Here is a 12,951-nt window from a genome sequence, read left to right as displayed (position 1 = left end):
AGTCTGACACATTAGCCCACAGTGCCACACCAGGACTCCTTAACACCTCTGAATTTGCTTGGCCTGTGTTGTTGCTGCTGTTATTGTTAAGTGCCAATAAGTTGGTTCTGACTAATAGCAACCCTGTATAAGGTTTCCAAAGAGCAGCTGGTGAGTTTGAACTGCCAACTTTGTGGTTCAAACAAACCTTTAGGCTGAGTACTTATCCTACAGCGCCATGCCAGGCTCCTTTATATCCTCCAAATTCTAGGCCAACATGTTAAGAAACAAAGCCTTGTATCAAATCACTCTTAGACAATAAAATTCTTCAATGAAATAAAAGTCATTTATTTAGTAATAAGACTTCTAAATGTGATATTCTAGGTAAACATTAGTAACTTTTACCTCAATTCTATGTATTATGTGGCACAACAAAACTGACAGGTGCTTTGTATATATTAACTCTTAACACTGAGAGTATTTATCTCCATTTACATACATGAAAACCAAGGCTCAGAAAAAGGCTTGCTTAAGTGAACACCCTGGTGACACAGTTATTGTTGTTGTGAACTGGTAATATGAACACAGATCTGTTACAATCTAAAGTCTAAATCTTCCCTATAACAGCAGGAGAAAATGTTCAGAACACTCAAAAAAAAGCTATTTGAGGGGAAAAAAAACCTGCAAGTCTTTTTGTTTCTCTGATACCACCAACTCCTTTGGTAAATTCTTGCTACATAACTTAATGTTAAAATAAACATTTTTGAGATTTAAATTTACACAATCACCTTATTAAAACAACGAATAAGCTTAAAGTAATCAAATTAAGTAAAGGTATCTATTTTCTATATATCCTAGAAATAAAGGTAATTTCATATAGCAAATGAATGTACATTACTGATAATCAATTTGTTATTAGGTCTAGTTAGTAACTAAGAGTAAGTGGTTTTAGAAATATTAATGCTATTTTATATATACCAATACAAGTTACATCAGAATGTTAACAACAACAACAACAACAAAAACCCTTAGAATGTTGCCTGTTAAATTTAAACTTAATACAGATACCCACATCTTCTGTGAGAATTTAATCTTTCCAATCTTTTTTCAGTGCTTCTCTAAATTCAAAGCATTCTTAAATAGATAAACCTGCAATCATTAGTTTTAAATTGTACTGTGAACAGAAGCAAATGGATTTGTTAATAAGAAAATGCAATGAAATTAGTGAACAAAAGGAACTGAACCCAATCAGACAGAAGATACTCTTAAAGAGAGTACTTTGAGTGGTCTGTGAGGTGGCAGCATTCTAAGAGTTAGCAGTACTAAAGGTCTTGCCTATTAGTTAAGGGTGATAGTGAAGGGGCAAGAGTACAGTACCTGATGATGGGCAGGTCGAGGCCCCGCTGCAAACTGAGAAAGGAGGGAAAACAAACACAAAAGGAAAGGCACAAAGAGTCAGAAACACCACAACAAAAACCAAAATGTCACACAATATGCCAAAAGAAAAAAACCAAAACAAAAAAACACAAACAGTCAAAGCTTTGCTGCAGGACAGTGACAGACAGGTACTAAGAGTCAACAGGTTAACGCCACCACTACCAGGACCAGTTTGTCATTTATCAGCTGGAGAGAAGCAGCTAAGCTGTTAGGAACCTTAGGGCGCTCACTGATAAGAACACTTTTTGAAAGCCCTAATAGAGGGCAAAAGAAAGCCTGAAACACTGACAGGTTATATTAAGACAAGCATATGAAAGTCAATAATGCTTGTATGTAACCAGCATAGTTGAAGGAAATGAGAAATGCTTTTACATGGTAAGAAATAGCCAGGAGATAACTTTAATGTCTAATAGGAAATAAAGAATGCAAAAAAGACTGATTTCAAAATTTCTTCTTTTAAACAGGTATCTCATACATGAAATGGAATTTTAGATCCTCTCTTTATATCTTGAAGTTAAAGAATATACTTTTACGATATGTATTTAAATGTAAATATAATTAACTAGTAGAGCTTAATAGCAGGCATGTCAAGGCAATCAGCTAGCAAAGAATATGGTTCTCTATCATAACTAATCAAAGAGCTACTCACATTCATCATAAGCTTATTAATAATAAGCTCAAGAAGGAAAAAAGAGTTAAGGAATTCACCTGAGTACTCACTCAACTAATATTTGTAGACTACAGCAAAACACTGCACACTTGTACCTATTTCTGATACTGAGAATAAAAGCAAACATAACTCCTCAGCTAAATCAGAAAGTATTAGAAAGTGGGTAATTTATACTCAACTCTTACGTTTCCTAACTTTGAGTGAAAAAAAACCTTTCATCCATGAAAATTTTAATATTAAACTTCTATTATCAAATAATTCATTATCAGAGAAAAAATTGGTTACCAAGGCATTTTTACTAAAATGGATAGAAATGTACTGAGGCATGTAGAGCCATGTCCTGGCTACTAATATTTTAAGAATTCTCAAAGCACCCTCTTTAAGAGTGAAAAGAAAATACGCAAAAGCAGTTTTCAATACAAACCATGCAGGGTTTTAATACACTGAAGGAGCTGGTTGTTTACTTTCTACAGTGCCTTCCTTCTGGTCAGTTCTTCTCTACAGCTGGATTAGATTTAAGAGCAACTAGGAAACAATCCCTACTATTTAGAATGCAAGTTATGTGCATTGTAATTGTCTAGATACTTGGAATTACTTTCCTAGCTGCCATTATTTCATATACAAAAAGTTTCCACAAGTTGTAGTGAAGCACAGGTCACAATGTGGGAGATGGCTGAAGACAGCCCTACCAACAACTCACCTTAAGAAGAGAAAATGCCACCTATTGTTCACATAAAGAAAACTACCTTAACATTGTAAAGTTTGTTGTTGTTATGTGCCGTGGAGTCGGTTCCGACTCATAGTGACCCTGTACAGGGTTTTCGAGGCTGTAAATCTTTACGGAAGCAGAAAGCCTCATCTTTCTCCCACAGAGCAGCTGGTAGTTTCAAACTGCTGACCTTGCGGTTCACAGACCGATTCGTAACCACTATGCTACCATAGATCAGCATAAATTAAGGAACATCCTGTAGGCTTGTTGTTGTTAAGTGCTGTATAGGGTTTCTGAGGAGTAGCTGGTGAGCTTGAACTGTCACCCTTGCAGTTCAAAAAGACTCTGGAGTCCAGCGTATTAACCCACAGCACTGCTTGTAAGCTTAGAGTGTATTAATTCAGTCACTCTGTGGCTAATCAGTGTTATATAGTTTTTCAGCTAGATTTCTTGGAGAAATTTTTCTCTTCAAAAGTGTTGCATATTTTTAGCTTTGCAATTATAAGAAGAAAACAGATCATACCTCTACTACGAACATCGAGTTTCAAGAATACGCAATACCACCCATGTGGTATGAAAGTGGGGGGTGGAAGTGAGATGTTTCTTCATGACAGTTTTAAAGAACATGAGAAAGAAGGGCCATGTTAAAAAACTTAACCTGAGCACAGCAGTACCTGTCTTATCACTGTTCCACAGAAAGATCCCATTTCTAAGGCTTTAAAATAAAGGTTGAAACTTTATGTATTTGAAATGCTCCAGTCTTTCTATAAGCAAGAGGAATACCTTATGACATTATTTATATATTCCCAAAAAATTAAACCAACACACACGTTAGTGGGAAAGTGTCTTGGGAAGTACCCTAATCTATTTTGCACTAGTCACCATTGGCTATTGAGTTTTTTATTTGGAATGACAATAGTCTTAATCCTATGGGTAACTGTAAGCAACAGAACAAACTGTAGTCGCTGCTGGCTCATATTAAAAAGAGAAACTTTAGTTTCTTTTAGCAGGGTCTTAAAATGGTGAGGATTATAGATAAAAGGAAAGCAGCTTTCTGTGAAGTTGGATCCAATGTTAATGCCACCCATCCATTCACTCACATATCCTCCTGTGTACAATTGGTAACTGGGCATAGCCAATGTAGCACTGATGTAACTTTGGCACTTAGCACCACAAAATATAAAAACCACCAATGCTTACAGGGTACTGTAAAAGCCAAACTGTCCCCTCTCCCAATTAAGCATCCAATTGCTTCACTATTTTAGACAGGCTATTTAAAAATAAGCTATTGTTTAAGAGTTCCAAAACAACATGAACATGGAACAGACTGATAAATTTTACTAAAGCTTAGTATTTTTTTTTTTAAGATGGGATTTTCCACAATATAAATTTAATTAAGATATTAAGTATGAAATAAGAAATCCAGGCACAAAGATGACCTGAGGGAGGTAGGGAGGGAGACCATGTGAAGCCAGTTGGATTGCAAAGGCAGCTGTCCAGGGAAGAACAGAGGAGCCTAAACTGTGCAATTGCCAATGGCCCATTAATGCAGAAATAGAATGGAGTAAGCTTTAGCTGCTCTACAAAGCCACAGGAGGGGTCCTCTCTTTAGTGCAACAGCTTACCTCTCCTCACTGGGTAGGACAGCTGTGGGATGGATGGGACTAGACTATGGCAACTAAAGATGTCAAAAGAAAATGCAATCCTGCCAAATTTCATATCCCAACGTCAACCTCCCAGCATCATCACAAATGAAAATAGAACATAGGACCCAAAACAACAAGCAAGAGTAGTCTGGGGGTCTGCTAGTCTTGCACTTGTTTTGAGGTATGTAATGGAATGTTATGTATGTGGTTTTTAGTAATGGGAGTGGTAATGATCACTAGCAGAGCAGATGGCAAAAATCACATAGAAAACAGTACCTGAAGAGTTTATGACCACAGAAAAATGGCTGACAACTACAGACAATTTCCCCCTTGATATTCAATTACAAAATGGAAAGGAGGAAAAAGAAGCCTTGAAATTTATCTTTTTAAATCAAATTTACCTGAAAGGGATATCTGCTTTGAAGTTTAAAGAAAAATCTAAACTCCAATTACTCCTGTCTAATTCCCAATAGATATGACCCACCCAATTTGTTATTCTTTTCCCCACTATGCCTGGCAGAAACTGCCATGCTAGGTTAGACTTTCAGAGAGGAAGCAATCAATGCATTTCTGTTCATCAGCCAATAAATGGATGTGGTCAAAAATAATGAGTGCCAGAGGCACCACTGCCTGCAAGAAGTACAGTTTGTTATATTGCTTACAATGCAGTATTTTATCCAGCCTCTTCCAGCCAAGGACCTGTAAACAGGAGTCTGTTCCAAAACCTTCCTCCTCTTCCAGTTGTCTGTGCAATGTATTGGCACTGTTCTGCTGGGCTGTCAAAAAAACTGGTTTAGAGATGCAGCTCTTCAGTCAGGTTTTGCGCCAGTTCTAACCATAATTTTTTTTTTTTTTTCCAAATTAAAAAAAAAAAAATAGGGAAGAAAGAGGGCCACAGAATTCTTTGCAATAAGAGCTTACCATAATGTTCCATATTTAATGATTAGAACCGGGGCCTATCTAAATTGATCTGTTAAGATCTCTGGCCCATTTCAAGTAGTCAAGTGTCCACATCCCCAAAGCCACTCTCAGAACAAAACTTGCATGAGACACCTTGTTGACCATTTCAGAAAAAAAAAAAAAAAAAGAAAGAGAGAGAGACAAGCAAACAGGCAGCTGGGACTAAAGTCCTGCCTCATTCCTCCACCCCCTGGGGAGAACTAGGATGTAAGAATAGGTATTAGAGAAAAGGACAACAGGAAAAAGGAAGACAGAAGAAGGTAAGAAAGACTGTGCTTTGGTGCAATCTATGCTAACCTAGTTCTTTGAGCAATTTTTTTGGTCTATTTCAACAATTCTAAATTCATGCATAAAAATCAAAAGAATAAGAGCTAATGCAATGAAATATTCCTGTACTATAAGCAAAAAAGCAGGGGTGGGAACAAAAAGAAAGTCCCTGTATTCTGAGGAAAACACAGAGCTGTGGTACAAAGAGATACAGTGTCAGATGTTACAGAAGCACCTTCTAAGTCAAAGCTTATCATGCAGGACAGGAGATGACTTTCTAAGGAATGCACAGCTGAAGCAATTTCTGAAACAAAAGATGATCCTTGAGTATAGTCTCAGTCTTTGCAATCCATGTAAATGATGAGCAAAGAGATGATAGCACTGACATTTGTAGGACAATTCATTTAGAAGAATTTAGGACAATTTATTAGAAGAAATTTAGGACAGACAATTCATTAGAAGAGATTCACACACCCACAGTGCCTAACAGTGCATATCCCGTACACCTTTACATTGCCAAATGGTAGACCTGATCCACTAACACTGATTCAGTCATCGTATTTCCTAATCCAACAGAAACTCAAAATCTAGCTAAGCAAATTCAATTTACTTTCAAAATCATTGTGCTTTACACTCTTCTCTGGAATTCTGAATACTACAACGAACAAATTCAGAGCTGAAATGATGCAAACCTGAATGCAAACAGGCTTTAAAAAAAAACAAAAAACATGCCACAGAAAAGTTTTTAAAAAGTTAAAAAGCTCAATTTTCTCTTTTTAAAAATAAATTTATATTATTCCTACATGGAAATGTCTGATAATGCAACGAAATCAATAGTAGTTATAATATATCTTTGGAAAAATTTCCAAAATCCAATAAAAATATTAGTCAAAAGAACTCAAGCTATTATACACATAAACTAAGGTAGATAGTATTATCTGGAACAAGCTTTTGTTTACTTACCGGAGAACGGGTTTGAGGTTGTGAATTCATTGTCTGAGGGGCTTGGGGATACACCAGCGTGGTTGGACCTGCATTCTGTCCAGAGGGATAAGGGGTCTGTCAAAGAATGGGAAGAACAATGTATTTTGAAAAATATGACAAGGCAAATTAAATTCAAGATATACATATACAAAAATCAACCAAACAAAAACTCTCACAGAAGTGTTCATTAATGTAGTTTACAGTTCTACTTTTAAAAGGAAATGCTGTCATATGGTTCAGCAATTCAGAATGAGTAGTCACTTCTTTGGAATTACCTTAAACATCCCTCACAGCGATCCCATTTGACTTGCACTTATTTGATACCATAAAAATGAAACGACCCACTGTCAATTCAACAATACCTACACTGGACAAGCCAGGCTACAAAATCAAACATGCCAGAGAACACTTGTCACTGTTGTGGTGGACTTTCCAAAGGTTCCTAGAAAACAAAAGTGGCCCCTGAAGAACACATCCCTGAGCCACAATTAGAAGTTCACAAAATTAACTGTCCTGTTAATGTTATTTTCTTGCCACTGCTTGAATAGTCCTGTAGCATAGTGGGTTACATGTTGGGCTGCTATGCTAATTGAAAGGTCAGCAATTCAAATCCACCAGTCACTGCATGGGAGAAAGATAAGGCTTTCTGCTCCCATAAAGAATCACAATCTAATGGCATAGTCCAGAGACTATATTCTACAACCTACTTTAGTATAGTGTCTGGAATCTTATAAGTTCATCGACGGCAACTAAGGTGCAAATATTGGTCTCTTCATTTGCGAAAGAAAGAAGAGTGATGAGAACTGAAGATGCTTGGAATAAATTAGTCCAATGGACAAATGGAACAGATGATGAAACGTCAGTCTCCAAGAATCTAAGACCAGAGGAACTAAATGGTACCTGACTACCACTACCAACTACTCTGAAAGGACCACATTAGGTCCTAGATAGAGTGGAAGAAAATTTAAACAAAATCCAAAATTATAAAAAACAAAAGAAAAACAAAAAACCTCCAGGCTTACTATTCAGAAAGACACTGAAGGAAACTGAGTCTATGGCACATGACCATCCTTCAAGATGCTATGGGGCAAAATATTGAATGATACAGAAAGCATCAAAGGGAGATATGGGCTGAGTTTGACCGCATTCCATAGACTCCCGTTGACGTTGAGATGAGACAGAAAAGAGGAAGGGCTGGTTGGTCTGAAGTGTAGTGGGACTAGAGGACTCTTCAACCCATGGACAAGGACCTAGCCATGGAGGGCTAGAGCTGAGAGTAAACATCCAGCTGATATGAAGTGAGGGGAGATGCATAAGAATGCCCAAACTTGCAGATAATACCCATTTGACCTAACCTTTTAGGGTTTCATAATCAGAAACTGACGAGAGGAAGATAATGAAATTTAATAAAGGAAGCAAGTATAAATTGCTACAATTTGATGAACTTGACCTATACTTATGGATATGTTGTTGTTGTTAAGTGCCTTCGAGTTGGTTCTGACCCATAGTGACCCTGTACAGGGTTTCCAAGGCTGTAAATCTTTACAGGAGCAGAAAGCCTCATCTTTTTCCCACGGAACGGCTGGTAGTTTCGAACTGCTGTCCTTAAGGTTCGCAGCCCGATTCGTAACCACTACGCTACCAGAGCTCCTTATACTTATGGATATAGTAGCTCAAAATACCAACCAAGAGGGAAGGAGTCTTCACATCTAAGGTCAAACCTATCCCCTCTGTACACAGAGTTAGTTGATAAGTATGGGAACTGAGACATTGACTACCTAAAATGGGGGTTGGGGGGCTGAAAAGGTATAAAGTGGCTGCCTTACAATTTTTCAAGAGGGAGTTTAAGTTTCAGTGTGTATGTGTGTGTGTGTGTGTGTTGGGGGGGGGAGGTTTGAAAAAAAAAAAGAAAAAAAGATGACAGCCTAGGAAACCCTACACTGGGTCACCATGAGTCAGAATCGACTTGTCTGCAGCAGCAGCAACTTTCTTGCTACTGCTTACATCTTAATATTTTTACACTATTCCATAAAAGGCTAAAATCAATAAAAACTTTAAATAAAAGTCTGGAATAAATGGTAGGTACAATACACCAACTTGTCACAGATTGAAAAAAAATAAGAATATGTTTTCATTATGAATACATGTTAATTTAAGGGTTAAAAAAACCTTCAACAAAAGCTCTTGGAAAACTGGATTTCCACATGCAAAAGAATTAAAAGATCCATAGCTGACTATATATATACAACAAAGCTCTTAAAAAAACCACACGGGTATTGTCTGGGGACTTAGTTTTTAACAATGGATTCTTATCTAGGACAATAAAAGCAGGAACAAAAAAGGATATAATAAATCAATAGGACTTCAAAAATAAAGTGAATGGACAACCTACAGATTAGGGGAAATTTTTAGGGAACCATTTACTTGATGAGACTTTTAAAAAGAACTACAACTTAACAATAAAAAAGACAAACAGCCCAATGGAAATATGAACAACAATAAAATCTTATAACATGCTTGACACGAAACACTAACAAGCACAACAGCTAGAGAGGACTTCAGTTCCATTTCAAACAACTGTTAGCTCAATCAGAGATTTATCTTTACCATGAATGTGAAAAGAAACTATACATGATATATCTACCTCACCAGACTATTGCACAATTAAATGAGGTAAGGTCATTAACCACTGAATCACCATTAGTTACCACTATCTCAGTTCCACAAATGAGAAATTTGAGGATCAGAAAATTTAAGTTTTTTAGCCAAGGTAAGTAAATGATAAATGTAGAAAGTACTCTAACTGCTTAAAAAAAAGTTTCTACAACTTTTGGTATTTGTTGACCATTTTAAGGAAAGTTCAGTTGAACATGGGATCTACTAATTTGAAGTAAATATTTGAAAAAATTCATCACAATTTTAATTATTTCAGATAATAAAATGAACTTCTGAGAATAATGGTTTCATATATATATGTATTTTTAATGCTTTATTGTGAATTGTGATAGTTTACATGGGAGGACATTAGCTTCACATTGATCCCATCATATATTGCTTCCTTGCCATGGTTACAATCCCCTTCATGCATCATCCATCAAGCCTGCGCCCCCACCGGTCATCAGCACAAAGCCCCTCGACCTCTCTGGGTCTAAAGTCCCTAGCGGCTCCATCTCTCCATGTCATCGTCTCTGTCTCCATCTCTGGGATCACTGCTTCTGTGGGTAGGGTTCCATTCTCCACTCTTCTTCCTTGATGGTCCCAGGGACCTCTGCTCCTAGACTGCAAAGTTAATTACTCCCCTCCCTGTGCCACAAAATGTCTACTTTTACATTTCCAGCCCTTACAATCAGTCCTGATAACAATTATTCACTACTGTATTGCAAGAGACCTATCTGCATCTCCTTTCATCAGCCCCACCTCGACAGATTGGATACTACTCAGTGGAGATTCTACTTTGCTCCATGCCCTCTGGATCTAGGTTCCTTCTTGAAAGCTTGTATGCCAGTCACTTCTTGCCTCTGTAGCCCCCCATTTTGGGTAGCCAGTGTCCACGTTGCCTATCCCTGTCCTCTCCATGTGTGGAGGGGGTGGGAATGATCCTTGCTGTGAAGATTTGTTCCCTCTTTTGAGCTACTGCTTCCATAGGTGTAGAACCGTTTCATATTTGATACAAAGAATATTACTGCAATCAAACAACATAATAACCCAAACTTGTAGGTGACATTAGAGTCCTGGTGTGGGGCTGTAGGATAAACACTGGACTGCTAACCACAACGATGGCAGTCAACCTTACACAGGGTTGCTATGAGATGCAATCAATTTGATGGCACTTAACAACAGCATAGATGGCACTAGGATTCCACATCAAGTTGATTTCTTTTCTTGAACTAGATTAATGAAATCTGGACAAAAATGGAAAAACATTGCAATAAGTATCCAGTCAAGGTGCCCTTGTAACACAATGGTTCAGTGCTCAGTTGTTAACCAAAAGTTTGGTAGTTCAAACTCACTCAGTGACTCTGTAGAAGAAAGACCTGGAAATTTTCTTCCATAAACTTTATAGCCAATAAAACCCTAGAAGGCTATTTATTTTACTCTGTGACACAGACATGACCCACTATGAGTCTGAAGCAATTTGATGACACTGAACAAGTCTATCTAACACTGGATCACTAAGTAAAGATGGATCAAAAATCATTCAGAATTTACCAACGTGTATTTTCAGTATTGTTTCATACACTAAGTTTATATATCATACTCAAATTATGAAAAACTGAGTTTGACTTTCTAGTTAGGAAAGAGTGGCGAATGGATTCAACTCCTGCTGCACTCAAATCAGAAAAGTAGTTCTCTACGTGCTATTGCAGCATTTGGATACAGTTTTTAATTATAACATCATTCTTCATCAATTAAAGAAAATGACCAAGTGTTCAGCAAATCTTGTTCTTAGTGGTGAAGCTAGCTCATTGGGTCTAGGCACTTCACTGTCATGAATTACTTAATAGGTCTTTTCTAGCCATCGTCTTTGTGACTCCCACCAAATGATTAGATTGTTGTTGTTGTTAAGTGCTGTTGAGTTGATTCTGACTCATAGCAACCCTGTATAGGGTTTCTGAGGAGCAGTTGGTGAGCTTGAACCACCAACCTTGCAGTTCAAACCGACCTTGCAGTCTAGTTCATTAACCCACAGCGCCACACCAGGACTAGATAGGACAATGCAAATGTAATATGTTTGTAGTCCACTAACGGGTTTGGATCTTTGGCTTGAGAGATTGGTGCATAAATGTGAGTAACAATCAAGCAACTGATCTACCTTGTAGGCATATGGCTATTACTCTATCTCAGACAGCACTGTACTCCAAGATCTTGAGATGCTCATTTTAACAATGAACTTTTCATTCATAATTCCTGAAACAATAAGCTTGTTGACATGGGTGCCCTTGATGTTAAATGCCTTTAAGTCAATCCTGATTCACAGCAACCCTATATAGGGTTTTCAAGGACCAGCTGGTTGGTTTGAATTGCCAACCTTGTATTTAGCTGTCCAAAGCATATCCTATAGCACGAAACCAGGACTCCTGGGTGCTCTTGCTGGTATTTAAAACTATGATGGCATAGTTTCCGACATCATAACAACAGAAAAGCATGTTGGTGGACAATACTGAAAGTACCATGGAATGCCAAAAAGAAAACTCACCAAACAAATCTGTCTTGGGAATAGTACAGCCAGAATACTCCTTATAAGTGAGAAGGGTGAGATTTCCCCTCATACTTTGGACATGCTGATATAGGAAGGACTAATCCCTGGAGAAGGACATCATACTTGGTAAAGTGAGGGGCCAGAGAAAAACCTTCAATGAGATGGACCTATATAGTAGCAGCAACAATGGACTTAAACATAATCTTAAGGATGGCGCAGGACCAGGCAGTGCTTTATTCTGTTGTGCATAGGATCACTCTGAGTTGAAACTGGCTGATCGGCACCTAACAACAGCTTCCCTAATAAGCTCATCATCATGAGTACTGTCTGTGAGTTCTGTGTGGCCATTGCAATGAAGTATGAATCCAGCAGAGAAGTCGAGTGTGCCATGGAAGGGCAGTTGCTGCTAGATTTTGGTAAAGAAGGCTGGAGGGTGGAAGGATGTGTGACCGCTGCCTCATGGGAACTGGCCTCGGGCTGAGGCTGACATTAGTTCTTCTCTCTCCCCACAGTGAAGTTAGGGGAGGTTAGAGACCACCCACCTTTTAAACTGTTTCTATAGGTATCTTGATATTTTATTCTCAAATATTAAATTGGTATTATTTTGAAGCATAAGGTTTTGGTTGTCAAGGTACTAAAAATAACACTGGAGTGTGTCACTCATAATATTTTCTCTTTCTACAGACTTTCAAATGTGTGAATCATGACAAGCTATGGACAACACTGCTAACTATGAGTATTCCAGAACATTTAATTGTGCTCATGAGGAATCTGTACATGGACCAAGAGGTAGTTGTTCAAACAGCATGGGAACACTGCTCTGTTTTAATGGTTTAAAATAAAGAAAGGTGTGAGACAGGGTTGTATTCTTTGACCATACTTATTTGATCTGTATGCTGAGCAAATAATCTGAGAAGCTGGGTTATATGAAGAAAAACATGGCATTAGGTTTGCAGGAAGACTCATTAACAAAGTGCGATATGCAGATGATACAACCTTGCTTGCTGAAAGTGAAGAGGAATTTAAACACTTACTGATAAAGATCAAAGAGCACAGCCTTCAGTATGGATTGCATCTCAAAGAAAAGAAAACAAAAATC

The 12,951-nt window shown here is 37.7% G+C and overlaps 1 protein-coding gene across 1 annotated transcript in view; it reads right to left on the bottom strand.

Annotated features, from left to right (window-relative positions):
- The window catches only part of LOC102840949 (eukaryotic translation initiation factor 4 gamma 3-like), a 218,460-nt gene that overhangs the window by 73,037 nt on the left and 132,472 nt on the right, over positions 1–12,951 (bottom strand). The window contains exon 3 of the mRNA XM_006862347.1: positions 6,632–6,727. Coding sequence (XP_006862409.1) covers positions 6,632–6,661 — 30 coding nt within the window. The 5' untranslated portion in view covers positions 6,662–6,727. The remainder of the gene's footprint in view (positions 1–6,631; positions 6,728–12,951) is intronic.

This window comes from Chrysochloris asiatica, unplaced genomic scaffold (genome assembly GCF_000296735.1).
Source record: "Chrysochloris asiatica unplaced genomic scaffold, ChrAsi1.0 scaffold00047, whole genome shotgun sequence".
Lineage (NCBI taxonomy): Eukaryota > Metazoa > Chordata > Mammalia > Afrosoricida > Chrysochloridae > Chrysochloris > Chrysochloris asiatica.
The sequence above is the reverse complement of the archived record's forward strand: the minus strand, read 5'-3'. Positions and strand labels throughout refer to the sequence as shown.